The following is a 20,618-nucleotide window of genomic DNA, read 5'->3' on the forward strand; positions in this document are numbered from 1 at the left end:
TTACTCTAGTCGGGTTTTATTTATTATGTTTTATTAGCTCGAAGCAACTACGTAATAGATTTACTGCAATGATATTTTTTGTATGAATTTATCTTTGATGAGGATGAAATGTTAGAAAAAATACCTACTATAAATAAAACATGTTTGTGATAGTGATAAGCAATAGGTACATTTTTGTAGTATGTTCTCGTAGATAGTAATCATTCCTATGAACATAATTCTGTTCTAAACACTATTTTAAGCGACTATTTATTTAATAGAATTTAATTTATTACCTATTGTATTATTAAATTGTATTTTTATTGACTTAAAAAACACAGATGGAATATTTTTGGAGTTTTATTAAAATTATAATTGTGAATTATCATACCTACTTATTGACGAAACACCCCTTACCATCATCACTGCCCCCAACGAACGCCTAACGATGGATATATTTATCATACATAATACAGGGCAGATCAATGAAACCCGTTCGTTGGCGTTCGTTTGGCCGGTCTGTACGCAGCTTCAGAAGGATAAGGATTGAAAAGAAACAATATTTAAGTTTTGCGAATTTATTGATAGAAACCAATAACTTTAAATAAATTAAGACTGTATAAAAAACCCTGAAAAGGGATCGGTGCATTGAGCCGGCCAAGACTTTGTGAATTTCTAAATAAATTACTACATTTTTAAATTATCCAGACAGAATAAACAATATTATATTGAAAGTTGAATTCTGCAAGTGAAGCTAAATGTTAAATTGGGCTCGGGTATTGATTTTACTTATCTAAAAAGTTGTTAATATTACAATAACTCTTAAATACACCAAACCGTAAATGCAAATCAGCAATGGAAATGTAAACAAACGTTCTGAACTTGTCTATCTACTGATATTGTTCACGACGAAAACCTAGCATAAGATTAGATTAACATGTATAAGTAATAGTTTTGTATAGCATAGTTTATAGGTTGTTATACTTTCATGTCATTGGTTGTAGATATTAGAGTAAGGTATCTCACCTTATCAGCTATCGGTTGCGTGACCAATTCTGAGTACTTAAGTAGGGTCATTTTGGTACGCAAATTGTCATTCAGAAAACAGAAGCGGAACAATAAACAACTAAGAAAACTGAAGAAGACTTTCAAATACAGTCCACCCCTAACATTGGTCAACTTCGAGACGGATCAGAAGAAACATCGAACCTTCGAGAAGCCGGATAAGAAGAAAGAAATTGGCAGACCTACTGAACATTGGTCTATCGAAGAGTCGAAAACGGGAATAAAGAACGAACATGCCGGTTACTAGAAGCCACAGTAGCCGGAGGGAAGAGTCCAGTATCGCCGAATCAAGCACGGTCTGTACGAGCAACACCACGACGACTATGGGAAGCGGTGCGACTGAGACATACGCCACGACTACGTCGGCGGCGAACGCAAGCGCTACCGGATCAGAGCGCCCTGCGACGCCGCCACCTCGAGAAACGAGCGTGGTCACTGTGGTGCGTCAAGTCACATCGCAGCCAGCTACCTTACGGCCCCGGTCACATCACTCCAAAGCCTCCCGCAAGAGATTCCTCGCGGAATTGGAGGCTAGGGAGCTGTTGGCCGAGGCGCAAAAGAAGGAAGCACAAGCCGCCGCCGAACTAGCGAAGGTGAAGCTCTTGCGGATACAAGCGGAGGACTCGTCCGATGAGGAAGATGAAGACATCGTCGACAAGAGCGAGCGCATCGAGCAGTGGGTGCAGGAGCAATCCTCTAAGCCCCCGCCCCCTGCTCTCGCTCTCACAGCGGGCCAGGCAAGAGGCTCGTCCCCCGTGAGGGGCCAGACACAGGCCCCCCCCACCCCGTGGATACCTACGGAACCGCCACGGGTCGTCGAGGCGCTGCAGTATGAAGAGCGCGCGCCTCCTGCACGTCAGCAAGAAAAGTCGTCGAGTGAAGACGTCACGCAGCTCGCAGCACTATTGAAAAGTGTGCTGAGCGGCGGCGACTACAGAGAGCCGCCACGGTACATTCAAGATCTACCTACGTTCAACGGAGACAGCAGCGAGTGGCTACCGTTTCGTGCGGCCTACCATGAAACCGAGAAGTACTTCACGAAGATAGAAAACGTCGCCCGCCTGAGAAAAAGCCTGCGTGGGGCCGCCCTCGAAGCCGTCAGCTGTCTACTAATCAGCGATCCGAACCCTGTCGTCATTATACAGGGCTTGGAACGACGGTTCGGGCGGCCAGAAGCACTCATTCTCAACGAGCTCGACAAAGTGAAGAAACTACCGAAGTTAGCTGAGAGCCCACGTGACCTGTGCATCTTCGCAAGCAAGCTGGCCAACATCGTAGCTACGATCGAAGCACTGAAGAAACCGCACTTCCTCTACAACCCGGAGACCGAGCGCACTGTAATCGAGAAGCTCACACCGATTCTTCGTGACAAATGGTACGAGTACAACTTCACGCATCATGGTGAAGATGCGAACCTGAAGAAGCTCTCTACCTACCTGAACCACGAAGCGGACAAGTGCGGCCCATACGCCGCGCTCGAGCAGATCGACAACAGCGCACCTACACCCGTGAGTGCGAGGGAGAAAGCAGCGAAGAAAAGGACGGAACGTACCTACGCCGCCGAGAACACGCACAAGCAAGAAGAGGACGGCTGCCCTTTGTGCAAACAGGCTCACAAATTACCTGAATGCACTAGGTTCACCGAGAAGACGACTGACGAGCGCTGGGAAATAGCGAAACAAAACAAGCTGTGCTTCCGCTGCCTACGTAGCACACATGGCCGCTTCTCATGTAAAGCGAAGCCCTGCGGTGTCTCCGGCTGCAAACTGAGTCACCACAAGCTCCTGCATCATGAAGCCGCGAAGAAAGAAGAGAAAAATGAAGAGGTTACCGCGTCCACGACGGAGAAGCCGACTGTCGCAGCGAACAATAGCGAACGTCGCCGCGCTTACCTGAAAATAGCGCCCGTGGTACTTACTGGCCCTCACTCCAGTATTGATACCTACGCACTATTCGACGAGGGAAGCACCATCACGATGATCGACGCGGACGTGGCCGACTCTCTCGGCCTCGACGGCCCCACAGATCCGATGTGGGTGCAAGGAGTCAGCGGCAAAGAAGTTCGACACTCGAAGAGCAAGAAAGTCGACTTCACCATACGGGGCAAGCACGCACAAGAAGAGTTCAAGCTTGAAGAAGTACGCACAGTCGAGAAGCTCGACTTCATCACTCAGACGGTGAAGAGAGAAGAAGTCGACGACTGCAGCCACCTGAGCGATATTCGAGAGGAACTTGCCTACGAGGAGGCGTCGCCGAAACTACTTATCGGCCAGGACAACTGGGACTTAATTGTCTCGAGGGAAGTCCGAGACGGCCGCCGTGACCAGCCTGTGGCATCTCGCACACAGCTCGGCTGGGTACTGCACGGCTGCCGCACCACACAGAGCAAACCAATTAACTTCTGCGGGCACGTCACGAGCGCGGAAGAATCAATGGAGAAAATGATGAAGCACTACTTCGAGCTGGAGTCCCTGGGCATCGAAGCGAGAAAACCGACGACAGATCCAGAGGAGCAAGCCACGAGAAAACTGGAAGAGGAAAGTCGCCGGCTGCCCGATGGTCGCTTCGGAACTCGGTTGCTATGGAAACGAGAAAATGAGAAAATACCTAACAACCGTCAAGACGCACTGAAACGACTCTGCAGCCTCGAACGCAAGCTCGACCGTGACCCAGAACTCAAGAAGAAATGTGAAGAGCGCATGGAGAATATGCTGAAGTCAGGATACGCCGAGCCCGCCACCACACTCCCGACGCAAGACAGAACGTGGTACCTGCCGCACTTCGCCGTCTGTAACCCCGAGAAGAAGATAAGACTGGTGCACGACGCCACAGCGAAGTCACATGGGCGCAGCCTGAACGACATGCTGCTGACCGGCCCCGACCTGCTTCAGTCATTTCCTGGGGTGGTCATGCGGTTCAGGCAGCACCCCTACGCAGTCAGCGCGGACATCAAGGAGATGTTCATGCAGATACGCATCAAGGAGTGCGACCGAGACGCGCTGCGCTTCCTCTGGCGCGGCGACCGGCGGGAGGGTACACCAGACGAGTACCGCATGACGTCTGTCATCTTCGGCGCATCATCGTCACCGTGCATGACACTCTGCATCAAGAACAGAAACACCAGAGACTTCACCGACATGCACCCCGAGTTCGTCCGAGCAATTGAGAGGAATCACTACATGGACGACTACCTGCAAAGCTTCACGTCGGTGGAAGAGGCCCAGCACGTCACGAAGACAGTCGACGAGATTCATCGACGAGCGGGCTTCGAACTACGCGGATTGGCATCGAACGAGCGACAAGTACTACGCCACCTCATCACCGACCCCGGGACAGCTACGATCGACATCGGCGGGAGCGAAATAGAGAAGGCACTCGGCCTCATGTGGCACGTACATGAAGACAATCTCGGCATTCGTCTTAACAGTCATAAGACGCCGGCTGAGGTGCTACGAGGGGACCGCCCGCCGTCGAAACCGCCGCCCGCGGCGGTCTACTGGAGAATGCAACGAGCAGACGGCAGCGTGAAGGTCACACTGGCCATGGCGAAGAACAGAGTCGCACCAATCAAGCCTACGTCTATACCGCGGCTGGAACTACAGGCTGCGGTACTCGGGACTCGCATCTCGAACACAACTCGATCGGAACACGATTATGAAGACATCACGAGAAGAGTGTTCTGGAGCAACTCACAGACGGTGCTGGCGTGGATACGAGCTGAGCCACGCATATTCAAGACCTTCGTCGCTCACAGGTTCGCTGAAATCGAAGAATCTACGAAGAAAAACAAGTGGGGATGGGTACCTACAGCCGAAAATGTCGCCGATGACGCAACTCGAGCCACGCCGCACGACTTCGACTGGCCCGAGTTCCTGCGGCATTCTGAAGAACACTGGCCCACGGAGAACAAGGAACCAGTACCCAAGACCAGCGACGAAAAGGAGAGCAGCGCCGTCGTGTCGCTCGGACACACGTGGAAGAATGCACGACAGCAGGAGAGCACGACAGCACTGGAGGCAAGCTCAACAGGGGGCAGAGGTGGATGCAGGAGTACCTACCGCTACTCCAACACCGGCGGGAGCCACACAGCACCGGCAGCCAACCGAAGATCGGCGACCTGGTCATCATGTGCGACTCGAACAAACCGCGCAACACCTGGCCCCGAGGACCAGTCTGCCGGCTGTCTACCCAGCGAAGGAAAACATCGTGCGAGTCGTCGACATCACCACGAGCAACGGGCACGTGCTGCGTCGACCAACGAAGAGGATCGTCGTGCTGCCAGAAGAATCGCAAGATAGCGACGGCGGGAGAATGTTCACGACGAAAACCTAGCATAAGATTAGATTAACATGTATAAGTAATAGTTTTGTATAGCATAGTTTATAGGTTGTTATACTTTCATGTCATTGGTTGTAGATATTAGAGTAAGGTATCTCACCTTATCAGCTATCGGTTGCGTGACCAATTCTGAGTACTTAAGTAGGGTCATTTTGGTACGCAAATTGTCATTCAGAAAACAGAAGCGGAACAATAAACAACTAAGAAAACTGAAGAAGACTTTCAAATACAGTCCACCCCTAACAGATATCTTATCAAGAACTTAAAAAACTGGACTAAAGTAGCCTAGTTACATTATATGTAATCAAATTACACTTAAAAGTGCAATATTCGACGGCATAAATCTTCAGTGCCCAAATCCACGCCGCCACATTTCACACTCGTCCAGTCTAGTCTGTAGTCAACAGTTGGCAGTCGTCAGCCAGCGTGCGTTCCTTAGTGAGTGTGCGGAAGTGTTCTATGAGAGCGTCCACTGTGAACTCGCCGTGTACTTTGTTGTCGCGAGTGCGTACGTTCACTGTGCCTGAGGATCTCTCTTTGTCGCCTACCACTGTGGGGTAAAAATGAGTTGTTAATTTTTAAGTTGTCCCTAAAAAAACATAATACACTACATTCCAATTAGCATTTAGATTGAGGGCACACGGTCAATGATTACACTTCAATTTGCATAACAAAATCTAAGCTAAAGTACTAAACTAAAAAAGAAAACCAGCGGCATCATTGCGAACCTTTTCAAAGACATTACATGAAAATCCAAACAAGTTTCCGTTTGGCTAAGAGAACTATTATAATAGCTACCCTGTTACATACTAAAGTGTGTTCGATCAACAAATAAATAACCCTTATAATATGTGCAAGTACGTGTGAGTCACCTCTGACTACCCCTTCGGGGATTACAGTCGTGAGCATATTATACTGTATGTTTGTATAATACGTACCAAGTATATAGTTGAACTGCGCTAGCTGTGCGTTCCTCACTTTCTTGTTCAACGTGTCGCCGTGGTCCGTGTCCGCTTCCACCATGAAGCCGGCCGCGAACAGCTTGTCCCTCACCTGGGATTATAAAAATGATTTGGAATTTTATCAGTGATAGATCTGTCATAGCCAGCCCAGGAAAGGTTCATTACCGGTGGAAATTATTTTGATGAAACTTGGCTAAACGAGGTCTTAAGGAAGTAACTTCGGAACTGGAAGTAGAAAAACTAATAATTGCATACACCATAATAAAACTACTGACATCTTTCAGGCAGCATTCCGCAATAGTTTCAAAAACCCGCCTATAATATTTTCCTTCTACATTTCATTCACATTTCTACATTTCATACCTGTAGCGCGTATTATAGAGTAGTTTCAAAAACGCCGCCACCATAAATCGGGAACAACATACGTCCACCAAAATCTTTTTTCGCACTTTTTACACTACCTGTAGCGCGTACTCGTCGAAGTTGGGCCCAACGGGCACGAGCTGCGCCTGGCGCGGGCTCAGCCAGAACGGCCACTTGCCCGCGTACGACTCCGTCAGGATCGCCACCATGCGCTCCACTAGCCCAGGGGACGCACGGGGAGACTCATTTTGATGGAAATTGGCTATTTATGAAAAAAATGCGCTTTTTGTGAAGAAACGCGCTCTTTATGAAGAAATGAGCTCTTTATGAATAAAAACGCGCTCTTTATTAAGAAATGCGCTCTTTAGGACGAAATGCGCTCTTTATGAAGAAATGCGCTCTTTAGGACGAAATTCGCTCTTTATGAGGAAATGCGCTCATTATGACGAAACACGCTGAAGAAACGGGCTTGTTATAAAGAAACGCGCTTGTTATGAAGAAACGCGATCTTTATTTAAAAAAAAAACGCTCTTTGAGTGACACTTTTAAGACAGCATACCGCGGTAGCTTTAAAAATCCTGCCATCAAAACTATAGAACAACATACGTCCACCAAAATCTATTATTAATTCGCACATTTCACACTCATACCTGTAGCGCGTACTCGTCGAAGTTGGGCCCGACGGGCACGAGCTGCGCCTGGCGCGGGCTCAGCCAGAACGGCCACTTGCCCGCGTACGACTCCGTCAGGATCGCCACCATGCGCTCCACTGAGCCCAGGATGGCTCGGTGCACGATCACTGGACGCTTCTTTTCGCCGGATTCACTGGAATTAATTAGTTAGTTTACCACTGACACGTTTCGAAAAATTCGTTTGGCAAGCTGGTTTAAACTGGATTGAAAATGTCGATGAAGAATCAATAACCGCGTTCTAGAGTGGACAGGAATACCTAAAAGTAACTTGGGACGCCCGACGACATAGCATTCTTCCTACAAAGATACTTATGTCCACTATTGTTCTGATGATGACGTAAAATCCTAAAACAATCTGCGTCCGTCTTGACATTCTTTCAGCTGACTGTCGCAGACTTTTGCAGAGCGCAACGCAATAGAGCAAAATATCGCGTTCTTTCCTCCATTACATTTATCTTTTCTTATATTAAATTTTATCTTCCCATACAACTCACCTGACATAAGTGAGGTTGAACCTCTCCGGCTGCTGGAAGTCCAGCTGTACGGTGGCGCACTGGAACGACCTTCGGAGGGCATCCTTGATGATGATGTCAATCTTGGGCCCGTAGAAGGCACCGTCACCCGGGTTCACCTGCCACGGCTTGCCGAATTTGTTGAGCGAGTCTGCTAATGCCTGTGGGGATTGGTGGGGTATTATTGCAGTTTTGATATTGATATTATAAGAGGAATGAGTGTGTTAGAATGTTGGTTGATCTTACACGATGGACAATTTTTTATCATATTTAGTATGTATGTAGGAAGGTGAAGTCCTAGATAGAAATATCTTGGTGTTATTAAACACAACATTAAACGTCGTCGGCGGCCAGAATATCGTAATATGACCTTAGTAAAAAAACGATTATTTTCGAGATATTGACACTTTTATAAATTTGCTGAAAATCGACACCTCGGATCAGTTTTCTGCGTGCCGCTGGTACAAAATTCCTTATTGTTAGGATTTTTTTAATGTTGCATCATTCTGAATAGTCCTGCTACAGATCACAGCCCAAGAAAATAACGAGTAATGCTGCTACGCCAAATTACCAACCGCTTCACAAGTAACCACAGTACCTTCTCAGCGTGCTCCCAGGTCTTCAGGTCCCCGAGGTACTTCTCGGGCCGCGTGGACAGGTACAGCTGGTACGTGAACCCGAACGTCGAGTAGATGAAGTCCAGGAACTCCAGGCAGCCATGCTGGGGGAGAAGAAAGGTGGTTTTGAATGGAAGGATACGGTGTGTAATAAATACAGTAAACCTACGTGTGCAGCATGTTATAACTGAGGCCGGAAATGAAATCAGAATGTAAAAATTCGCGAAAAAAACATTTTCTATACAAACTTTGTTGGTAACGTGACTTTGTAGTATAGAGAATATTTATTTTATAAATAAAAAAATATGTTGGGACATCTCACACACGGTCATCCCACCCCAAACTAGGCAGAACCTGTAATAAGGGCGTTAGACAACTGATATATCTACAAAGATACATAGATAAATACGTAACTAATAAATAGACGACAACCAGAGGCAAACACTCATCACACGAATGTATGCCCTGATAATATGAGGCCGCCATTTTAGGTTACTTTCTTTGTTCTCGCTTCTCGTAGCCATTTTAAATGCCTTCTTTCTCACCACTTCTGGCTCAATCTGCTGCTCGGTGCAGAAGATGTGCGCGTCGTCCTGCTGGAAGCGCCCCACGCGGGTCAGGCCGGACAGCGCGCCGCTCAGCTCGTTCCAAGGAGGCCCTAGATGGCGCTACTGGCGCGACACTAAATGGCGGCGTATTTGAAGCGCCATTTTAGGTTATAGTAGCCATTTTAAATGCATTCTTTATTATTTTGGCTTATATGTAAGTAACTAGATACAAAATGGCGCCATATTTGAAGCGCCATTTTAGGTTATAGTAGCCATTTTAAATGCGTTCTTTATTATTGTGGCTCATAATTAAGTAACTAGACACAAAATGGCGGCATATTGTCGCCATTTTAAATGCGTTCTTTGTTATTGTAACTCATATCTAAGTAACTAGACACAAAATGGCGGCATATTTAAAGCGCCATTTTAGGTTACTTAGTTCATTCTCTCGTATCGTAGCCATTTTAAAAGCCTTCTTCACTATAGTGTGTTATTGAACTCACCACTTCTGGCTCAATCTGCTGCTCGGTGCAGAAGATGTGCGCGTCGTCCTGCTGGAAGCGCCGCACGCGGGTCAGGCCGGACAGCGCGCCGCTCAGCTCGTTCCAAGGAGGCCCTAGATGGCGCTACTGTCGCGACACTAAATGGCGCTATATTTGAAGCGCCATTTTAGGTTATAGTAGCCATTTTAGATGCGTTCTTTATTATTGTGGCTCATATCTAAGTAACTAGACACAAAATGGCGGCATATTTAAAGCGCCATTTTAGGTTATAGTAGCCATTTTAAATGCGTTCTTTATTATTGTGGCTCATATCTAAGTAACTAGATACGAAATGGCGCCATATTTGAAGCGCCATTTTAAGTTAAAGTAGCCATTTTAAATGCGTTCTTAATTATTGTGGCTCATATCTAAGTAACTAGACACAAAATGGCGGCATATTTAAAGCGCCATTTTGCGTTATTTCTTTAATTTCACCCATCATCGCCATTTTAAAAGCGTTCTTTATTATTGTGGCTCATATCTAAGTAACTAGATTTCGCTTATTGTAGCCATTTTAAATACCTTTCTTAATTATAGTGTGTTATTGAACTCACCACTTCTGGCTCAATCTGCTGCTCGGTGCAGAAGATGTGCGCGTCGTCCTGCTGGAAGCGCCGCACGCGGGTCAGGCCGGACAGCGCGCCGCTCAGCTCGTTCCAATGAGGCCCTAGATGGCGCTACTGTCGCGACACTAAATGGCGCCATATTTGAAGCGCCATTTTAGGTTATAGTAGCCATTTTAAATGCGTTCTTTATTATTGTGGCTCATATCTAAGTAACTAGACACAAAATGGAGGCATATTTAAAGCGCCTTTCGCTTATCGTAGCCATTTAAGATGCGTTCTTTATTATTGTGGCTCATATCTAAGTAAGTAAGTAAGTTAGTGTCTTTGACACAAGATGGCGCCATATTTAAAGCGCTATTTTAAATACCTTCATCATTATAGTGTGTTATTGAACTCACCACTTCTGGCTCAATCTGCTGCTCGGTGCAGAAGATGTGCGCGTCGTCCTGCTGGAAGCGCCGCACGCGGGTCAGGCCGGACAGCGCGCCGCTCAGCTCGTTCCAAGGAGGCCCTAGATGGCGCTACTGTCGCGACACTAAATGGCGCCATATTTGAAGCGCCATTTTAGGTTATAGTAACCATTTTAAATGCGTTCTTTATTATTGTGGCTCATAATAAAGTAACTAGACACAAAATGGTGGCATATTTAAAGCGCCATTTTGCGTTATTTCTTCGATCTCGCTTTTGGTTACCATTTTAAATGCGTTCTTTATAAGAAGATCTTAGTAACTAGACACAAAATGGCGGCATATTTAAATCGCCATTTTCTTTCTTCTTTCGTATAGTAAGCCATTTTAAATACGTTTCTTTATTATAGTGTGTTATTGAACTCACCACTTCTGGCTCAATCTGCTGCTCGGTGCAGAAGATGTGCGCGTCGTCCTGCTGGAAGCGCCGCACGCGGGTCAGGCCGGACAGCGCGCCGCTCAGCTCGTTCCGGTGGAGGACGCCGAAGTCCGCCATTCGGAGCGGGAGTTCGCGCCATGAGCGGGAGCGCACGTCGAACATTAGACTGAGGAGACATAACAATAATAATTATTATTATATCCATGCACTAGCTTAAGTGGCAGTGTGCTGGTCATATCTGGCGAAGAACCTGGCTATCTGGAGAAGTGGAGACCACGAACAGACAAACGCAGCTTGGGACACCTGCCCGCTGGCAGACAATCTTAGGCGGGTAGCCGGTAGTGGTTTGATGAGGAAGGCCGAGGACCGAGTGTTGTGGCGCTCCTTGGGAGAGGCTTATGTCTAGCAGTGAATGGTTATTGGCTGATGATGACGACGATGATGATGATATCCTTGCACCACAGATGCCATATATAGATTGCTATAAGCAATAAGACCGATTTATTGATACCTTATAAAACAACTGTTTGAATGATTCATTGTAGTAAGCTTATGAGTATGACATTCTTTTTTATTATAACGGCCCATCACAGACCCACGTCCCACTCACACCATTCTCTACGAGTAATAATCTCAAAACGTCCTCACCAGTGCCCCGGACAGTTCATCGGCTTGAGCGCGAAGGTCTCCTTCTCGATCTCGAAGGAGAACATGTTGTCGGCGTAGTGCGCCCAGTGGCCCGACGTCTGCCACAGTTTGGCATTGTAGATGTTCGGAGTAACCACCTCGTGGAAGCCGCGGGCCCTGCCGGGGTAGGGGTCTGATTATAATAGGTGTTTGTTTCAGGCCATATAGGCCCATATAAAAAGTGTGGAATAATAGCTTGCATACTGACGCTTAATAACACAGATTTCGATTCTAATTTCCAGACAAGCGGAATTATGTTTCTGTCTACAACGGATCTATAGGATAGTATACCGAAATCAATGATCCGCTGGCGTGCAGGACGCTACCGAAGCCGCACTCACGGGGAACGACAATCACTATTTTCATATAATTAAAAATATTGACCTAGTTTAAATTGGTTTTTCTTTCCCATAGAAACTACTGAGCGAAAAGATAAGAAAGGGAGATTATATGAATCTTTGAGTTTGAGTGACATTAAATATATCATTCTTTTCTCATTGGTAAATAAATTAGAACACCGCATAACAGTTTGACTAAAATACGATGTTCTATGCAAAAATTTATATTTATACTTTTTATACTTTCCACATAACACTTTCCACATAATAAATACTATTACTAGTCTAACGGTCTTATTCATAAAAAAACCTTAAAGTAGGTTTACTGAGCTCAATAGTTACGGAACACATTAAGCCTATTTGAGGTTTCGTAAAAATCTCTATTCATAATAGTTCCGTAAACCTTCAGTAACTATAGTGATGCTAATAGATTTCACAGACCAAACATTTTGACATTTACCCTATTAAGTTGCCGGTCCGACGAAACCATAAACAAAAATAGCGAAAACTTTCATTCATTTATCAATCTCTATTATCTATGTTAGCCACAGCGCGGCACTTAAAAAAGTTTACGTTGGCTTAAAGGCGCAGTTGGCCAAGCCAAAACCCACAAAAAAAATAATTAAATTTTTACGTTACCATGGCAACTTATTTTCAGCAAATATTAACTCACAACAAATGTCAAATCGTCAATAAAGCAGAACAGCTGTTGACCGGCCGCCATGTTTTTGTACAAGAGGAGGCTTACGGAAGGTGTATAGTAGGGTCCAGCCAACTTTAGCATATCAAGGTTTTACGAATCAGTTGGAGAGTTCTTTAGCGCTATTGATCGTTTATGAATAAAGTTTTTTTGACATTTGCTTATAGCAGGCCTATAGGTCTCCCGTAACTTTTTATGAATAAGACCGTAAGTTAGTAACAACCAGACATGACTAATACAAAGCAGAACTGAAACACAACCATACCGCGATGTAGAATCACAGCCGCTACCGCCACCTAGCGATACTTGTTGTGAATTATATTTTAAAACGACAGAAGTTTGTCCTACGAAATCGAATCGAAGATCGTATGATTTGTAAACCACTTTTGCTTTGCGAAAAATTTACTCCTGAAATGACCAGCCTTGCTAATTTAGAACTTCACTTTCTTTTACGTAAAATCTACCTAGGCCTTTTAGTCATTTCCTGAAAAGTACAAAGTTCAATCACAGATTCTGCTTACCTACTTTAAAATCCATTAATTTAAATGTGTTTTCATAACCATCACCACTTGTATCGAATCTGTTACGATAACTTTCCGCAATACACTTCAGAAAAACTGTGATGTTATTGTACCTTCCTCTTGAATCACTCTATTTATTAAAAATAACCGCATCAAAATCCATTGAGTAGTTTTAAAGATTTAAGCATAGAAAGTGACTTTGTTTTATACTATGCAGTTATGATTTGCTATTGGTTGTTTGCTGTGTTCGCCAAATACCAAAATGGTAGGCAAATTCTGCAATATTTTTTCCGAATATAATGACACGGCAGTATTTGCAAATACGAATAGCCGAGTGCCATGGTTATACAGCATGTTGCTGAAAAGGTATACTAAGACGAAACCTACGTGTGCAGCATGTTATATCTAAGACCGAAAATTAAATCTGCACACGTAGATTCCGGCTTTTCCCAACATCCTGTAGATCGTCGCCTTGGAGGTCAACTAGTCTAACCCATACATTTTGTGAAAAAATGACTTAGATAAGTATTACCAAACGAATCAGAATCGATTAAACTCTACGGTGGACAATCATTCTAAATGCCAATTTTTCCATAGTCGGTTAGAGCAGATATTAGTGGATGACTTTTGAAACATCTGTCGAGAATTTTATATGGAGATGACGTATTATTGATTAACCAATCCCAGCAGGGCGATCACGAAAAACAGAGCTAACGTATAGAATCGAATGCGAGTGCGACAACTGTCAATTCGATAGGTAAAAAGTGGTCGAAAGTGCTGTCAAGTTGACACTAGTCGCATGCGCAATCTTCAATATTAACCCTAGACGATGAATTATATTGCACAATCTTCTTCTTCTTCTTTCGTGTCAGTGAACATGCGAATTTTTATATTTGTCCAGACCAAAAAGAGGCAACTTTGATAGCATAAGTCTTCCCGTGTGCAGGTGGAAGGGCACAGGGGACAGGGGAGTAAATGCTCCATAGTCTGGGGGGCGGTACCACAGTCGCATAGGTTGGTACCAACGGTATAGCCCCACTTGCAAGATTGACCTTGCAGCAGCCTACCTCTGCTCGCAACCGATTTAGAGTCTTCTAAATGTGCCAGGGAAGGCTGTTACCGGGAGCAAGTTTTTCCTCAAGAGGTAGGAAAGGACAACAGGATTGCACAATATAATTGATCGTCTAGGGGGCTCCTAAGACCGCACCTGTACTGTTCCCTGATGAGGCTGACCAGCGTGTTGTAGATGTGCGCGCCGCGCGGCTGGAAAAAGCATGAGCCGGGCGACAGCTCGTGGAAGAAGAACAGCTCTTGTTCCTGTAACAATAGGGTTCAATTTATAACTTGTGAAATTAGGGTTTGAAACTTTGAGTACCTGAAGGGCTAGCACGGGTCGCATATTTAAGACATGACAAAGATTCTCCGTCGCGGTCGCTCTTGAGGCTCTGCGATGTGAGTGAGCGCGATGCAATACTTTTGTCATGACATAAGTGCTCCCCGTTTAAGCCCTTCTGGATCTAATTTATTGTTAGGTTTAATTATAAGTTTTTGGATCGGGTCGCTTCGCATAAAAGCCTCGGTCCGAATCTTAGGAGAAATGAAGTTTAGGAGTGCTGATGTTATACTAACGTTTTCTGTTTTAGTTGTTCGGATTGACCACCTGAGCCACCCCCTTTCGGCTTCGTACACCGCTTTTGTAACAATGGTTAAGTTTCCGATAAGGCATCACAGGATTCAATCGACTGGAAAGGTCTTTCTCACCTCCTGAAACGATCAGGTCTACTTACCAACAACCCCTTTTATTTGCTGCCTTGCTGAACGTGGAAAAAGTAGATTCCAGCAATGTGTAGAACTCACTGTCGCAACTAAAGTCGCTTAGTAATTTTTACCTTTCCACCGTCGATATTGTGGCGACATCTTCTATGAATAATGAATGCCAAAAGATATCTACCTATCTTGGTCCTCCGATCCTTCCTTTTCAATGGAGGAGTGGCAAAATCTTGGCTCCTCCGTAATATAAATGAATAAAAAGTGTCCCTCACTGACCTTCCCGATCTTCCGGTGGTCCCTCTTGGCGGCCTCGGTCTGCATCAGCTCCCACTCCTTGAGCTGCTTGGGCTCCGGGAACGACACTCCGTACACGCGCTGAAGCGTCTCCGCGTCGGCTTTACCCTCTCATTACCAAGACTAGTTTTAGCAGCTAGCTTTTTTATCTTTGGTTTTTTAATATAAAATGAGATTTAGCTGATGTTTAGCGCTGTCAAACGCCTACAAAAACTGTCCAATTTCGTTTTAAACGCTTGTTAAACAGTGTTTAAAGATTTTTGTGGCTGTAAGTTAGGATTTAGGTTTTTTAGTTGTTGGCAACGACAGCTTTAGACAGTGTTTAACAGATGTTTAGAGCTGTCAAACACCTAATACATGTCAAATTTCGTTTTAAACACTTGTTAAACAATGTTTAAAGTATATCTTAGAAATAGAGCCACTGACCTTCCCGATCTTCCTATGGTCCCTCTTGGCGGCCTCGGCCTGCATCAGCTCCCACTCCTTGAGCTGCTTGGGCTCCGGGAACGACACTCCGTACACGCGCTGAAGCGTCTCCGCGTCGGCCGCGCCCTCCCAGTTGGTTGACGAGTTCTAGCGACTAGTTTTAGACAGTGTTTAACTGATGTTTAGCGCTGTCAATCCCTAGTCAAATTGCTAGCGCTTTTTAAACAATTGTTAAACAATGTCTAAAGTTATTTACTGTAATCTTACCTCAAAAACATAGACAGCATTTAACAGGTGTTTAGTGCAGTCAAGCGCCTACAAAATCTGTCAAATTTCGATTTAAACACTTGTAAACAGTGTTTAAAGTTTTTTGTGGTAGTACAGTTAGGGCCTTACCATAAAAACTTAGACAGTATTTAACAGGTGTTTAGTGCTGTCAAACATCTAGAAATCCTGTCAAATTTCATTTTAAACACTGTCAAATTTAAGACAACAAAAACTAGACAGTATTTAATAGATGTTTAGTGGTGTCAAACGCGTAATACATCTATCAATGTTAATTTTAAACACTTGTTAAACAATTTTTAAAGTTACCTTTCCGATCTTCCGGTGGTCCCTCTTGGCGGCCTCGGCCTGCATCAGCTCCCACTCCTTAAGCTGCTTGGGCTCCGGAAACGACACTCCGTACACGCGCTGAAGCGTCTCCGCGTCGGCTTTACCTTCCCAGTAGGTTGAGGAATTCTGGGGGGAAATAAATAGATAATAAATATGTGGGGAGAACTCATACACGGGTATCAGACCACAAACTAGGCAGAGCCTGTGATATGGGTGTCAGACAGCTGATATAACTACAGAAATACATAGATAGATACATATTAGGCACATGTGTTCATCAAACAGATATTTGCCCTGGGCGGGATTTGAACCCGCGGCTCCAAGCTTCGGAAGCAGTTTCACTACCACCTTTAGCTACGGTGCTGTGAATAAAGCACGGTCGCTAAGCACAGCGAAAACAGGTTTCACACATAAAAATACATAATTTGACTGGGTAACCATGATTAATGTGATATCAATAGCAAGGCATAAATGGCTAATTTCCTTACCTTGGTTACTTTGAATGCCTTCACCTTCCCGGTGTGTCGCACGTGCGGGCCGCGGCACAGGTCGATCAGGGTTCCGCATCTGAAAAATACAAACCGTAGTCATGAGAGTAATAATAATATTAAGCCGTTATGATAGTAGCACATAACTTTGTACAATATTGATGCATTAAAATGACTGTTATTTACTCACGGTTATGATAGTAGCATAATTATAACTTTGTATATTATTGATGCATTAAAATTACTGTTATTTCAGACTTCTAAAAAAACATGTGTGCTTCGTTTCATGACACAGTTTCTGTTTTGTTAAGATTTTTTATGACCTGGGTTTAGATAAATAAAAACAAGTACATGCAGCCCAGTCTTCGCACCGTGAATTTTTTTATTTATTTACGTCTGTCTAAATTCCATAAAGAAGTTATTTTGGTTGATGAAGGTGATAAAAGAGTAAATATAAGTATTTAAAAAATTCACATACCTGTAAACAGTAGTAGTGGGTGTGTCCACCTTCTCCTTGAGGATCCTCACTTTGAACAGGTTGTAGTCGAACATCTCGAGCAGCTGTTCCTTGGTGAGCTCGAGCCGCTCGAAGGGTTGCTTCTCCTTCGCTATCTTCTTCACCAGCGTCTCCATCGCCGGGAAGTCTGTTGAGGATATCTGCGGATGGAGGTGTTTCAGGTGTTATTAGGCGGATTACACGCAACGCCGCGGTTGGCGGATAATCATTGTATGCAAAAAAGACAGTTTATATATTATAGAAAAACCGCACACAATGCCGCCGCCGCCGCCGCCGTAAGCGGTTTTAAGCCTTTTTAGGTCCTGTAGGAGGTTTGAATATATTTTACTATTAATGTATTTGCAGTGTAGCTAAAAAGTGCATAGTTACCAAAAATATCTAAATCATATTTAAGTTTAATCAGACTTATCAGTTTACACCAACTGGCCTACTAAGTTATCAGATTAACCTTTCAGTGTTGGTTAAGTTGCAGGAAGTCATGTCCTGTAGTGGTCCATTTATGGGCTGTGTGTGTGTGTGTGTGTCTGTGTAGTGTGTGTATGTTAACAAGTTAATGGGCAAGTTTCAGATATTACTGTAAGTATGAAAATGCTGTGGAATACTTACTCCTTTCTCAGGGTAGTGCATGTCATAATAGAAGCCCTCTTCAATAGGAGGTCCATAGCACAAACATCCTCCATACACCTGTAACAACAAATCAATAAATTATGTCCAGATAACAAGTATATTTGATCAGTTTTATTTCATATGAATGAAGGTGTAACCTTGATGCTAAGTTGTTAATTTGGAGTTTAAACAATTACCAGACTTTTTTTTCTTATTACACCGTGTTGGTGGAAAACACTTCAGTAATACTAGGGTCTGTCACTGCAGAATAAGGATTAGCCAGATGCCTTTCTATAGTCGTTTGCAATAGAATCCAACAATCATGTAAACAAACCAAATTGTCACGATTACTCCGTAATCACATACATTTGACGATCAATTATGAACATAGTCTGATTTCAACGAACGCACCATTGTTTTCACATTATCTTCAACACGATTTAACTTGTATTTATAAGTTAAATTTGTTAAAACATTTGCAACGTAAAAATTTCGAAGTATTTGACAAGCTGTCATCTTAGTTTTTTACTCATCGAACTCTATAAGTCATTGAAAAGTTAGTGTTGTTCGTAATCTGAAGTTATCTTTTAATTTTAATTTAATAAATTATTTTAATTTAATATTATTTGAATACAATAAAAAATAATTTTCAAGAGCTTAATATAATTAACCAAAACGAAAAAAGGAAGAGGAAGAAATGAAAAAGCTCGACGGCATTTTAGACACGGCAAGCGATGACACAGTGGTTCCATTTATAATTACGGTCACCGGCGACACTTCTGATAGTGATTATGAAGAAGACGAAGATTTAAATTTGTTTTAATAAACACTTTTTTATATATAATCAGTTTTATTTTATAGTCTATGGCTTATATATTTAATCTAATTAGAACACTATGACATCACTATGGGCATGAACAATACGCTGTCAATGTCAGTCCGCCATATTTGTTTACATGATTGTTGGATTCTATTGCAAACGACTATAACTGTCAACTGTTATTGAGGCAAATTTTCACCATGGATTACCACCTTTAAGACCATGAAGCTGCCATTAAAAGCTACATGAATAATTATTCATTTCCTTACCCTCTCCATAGCTTCTCCGAGCATGTGAGCGGACGAGTGCCAGAACACGGCCTGAGCCTCAGTGTTGTCAAACCTCAGCAGCTCCAGCTTGCAGTCACCCTCCAAGGGTCTGTCGAGGTCCCACAGCACTCCATTGACTTTGGAAATTATGGAATTGTCGGCCAACCCCTGGCTGCAAGAGAAATGGGCTTATGAAGTGTTTTTTATGCTGCCGTATAATGTATAAGCTGGTCTACTTACAATTCTGGCCAAAAATCACTTGTGTGCATGTAAGGAAAGGTGTTAAGTAGCTACGTGATTTGGTAAGGGAATAAGGGGTGTGCATGTTGAATAAAATTGGTAAAATTTAAACCAGGTTTTTCGCACAAAATCAGACACAACTGGTATGAATGGATGACTGGTTAATAATTTATAGTAAAGAGAAACAAACTTCATATTTCTTCTCTCATTGAACAAATTGCACATTTATAACATTACCAACCTGATTCCTTTAGCAACATCATACGGAGTGGTGCGCCACGCGCTGGCCTCCACCTGCTTGCCATCGGGCAGCGTCACCACGATGCTGACCGCCGGTTTTTTCTCTAGCTCCTCCAGGTACTGGGCCTTGTACTTGTCCCACAGGTCGATACGTCTCTGGATGTACTCCGGCTGCGGGTTCAACTCTCCCACTTTGCCGCCACCACTGTTTTCGGTCTTCTTTTTCTCTTTCATAGCTTTTTTTTGTGACTGTAATGGAGAAAATGTTGTTGATGTATGTTTTTGTTTGTAAGTTGTATGTGTAAGGGTAATTAAGGTGCCATGTGAGTCATGACTTGAGAATGGCTGATGCAAAAGCTGCTGTATGTTTCTACTGTTTAAAATGTCATCACAGATCACAGCACTACCATTGGATTATAAGGAAATGGCACTGTTTTGGATCATTTAGGATTCACGCAAGTAAGTCATGCTAAGTTATTGCTTAGCTGTCCAAATAGTTCCTACAAACCCATGTGGCAAGGCCTCGTTTGATGCCGATCACACAATCTCTACGGAAACCGAACAAGATAAGCATCACTATCGTTAAACTGTAAATTTAAGCATCAGATTTCGAGTTAGAAATGACTAAAATCCTGCCTTTTCGTCAATATTTAGCTTTTGAATATCTTCAACAGCGGTATCACCCATTGCGGCCGTGTCGCAGAAAAATATTTTTGACACTTGACGTTTTAGCTGACGTTGCTGTGAACTGACACTGACAGTTTATTTTTTAATCCGTTCAGAAGTTTCGTTTTAATCTGTATCCTGGTGGGAGGTTGTTATTATTCCAAGAACAAATTTTTGAAAATCAATCAAATCAAAAATACCAACACTGACATCGTCTGTTCTGTGGAAATAAAATGATAATAAAACAAACAAAAATTTTGTGTAAATTTTCAAGTAACTTACTAGTAATCTGAAATGAAAACTTTAAAAGGAAAGCCCGCATCAACAATGGATCCAGTAGAAAAGTTGGCTAATGCGTTTAAAGTTTTTGAAAAGAAATTAGATAAATTAC

General features: G+C 43.7%; 2 protein-coding genes across 6 annotated transcripts; one reads left to right on the forward strand and one right to left on the reverse strand.

The window, feature by feature from the left end:
• Positions 1-1,277: 1,277 nt before the first annotated feature.
• On the forward strand, positions 1,278-5,342 carry LOC119691099. Its single transcript, XM_048627903.1, has one exon. It carries the CDS (start codon positions 1,278-1,280, stop codon positions 5,340-5,342), a length of 4,065 nt encoding a protein of 1,354 aa, XP_048483860.1.
• A 407-nt stretch (positions 5,343-5,749) lies between these two features.
• Positions 5,750-20,309, reverse strand: LOC105392286 (threonine--tRNA ligase 1, cytoplasmic). Of its 5 annotated transcripts, XM_048628017.1 has the most exons (17): positions 20,070-20,225; positions 19,563-19,810; positions 19,082-19,253; positions 17,993-18,070; positions 17,348-17,526; positions 16,870-16,948; positions 16,486-16,507; positions 15,323-15,447; positions 14,484-14,593; positions 11,679-11,834; positions 11,019-11,196; positions 8,510-8,632; positions 7,894-8,072; positions 7,466-7,532; positions 6,806-6,913; positions 6,321-6,435; positions 5,750-5,932 (listed from the first exon to the last, which is right to left on the reverse strand). In XM_048628017.1, exons 1-17 carry the CDS (start codon positions 20,133-20,135, stop codon positions 5,772-5,774), a joined length of 2,166 nt encoding a protein of 721 aa, XP_048483974.1. In that variant the 5' UTR covers positions 20,136-20,225; the 3' UTR covers positions 5,750-5,771. The 5 variants fall into 5 exon arrangements, with proteins under 5 accessions (XP_048483974.1, XP_048483976.1, XP_048483972.1 ...); XM_048628019.1 differs by lacking the exon at positions 6,806-6,913 and having other exon boundaries at positions 7,358-7,532; positions 20,198-20,309; XM_048628015.1 differs by lacking the exon at positions 6,806-6,913 and having other exon boundaries at positions 7,358-7,532.
• Positions 20,310-20,618: the final 309 nt, after the last annotated feature.

Source organism: Plutella xylostella, chromosome 19 (assembly GCF_932276165.1).
Source record: "Plutella xylostella chromosome 19, ilPluXylo3.1, whole genome shotgun sequence".
Lineage (NCBI taxonomy): Eukaryota > Metazoa > Arthropoda > Insecta > Lepidoptera > Plutellidae > Plutella > Plutella xylostella.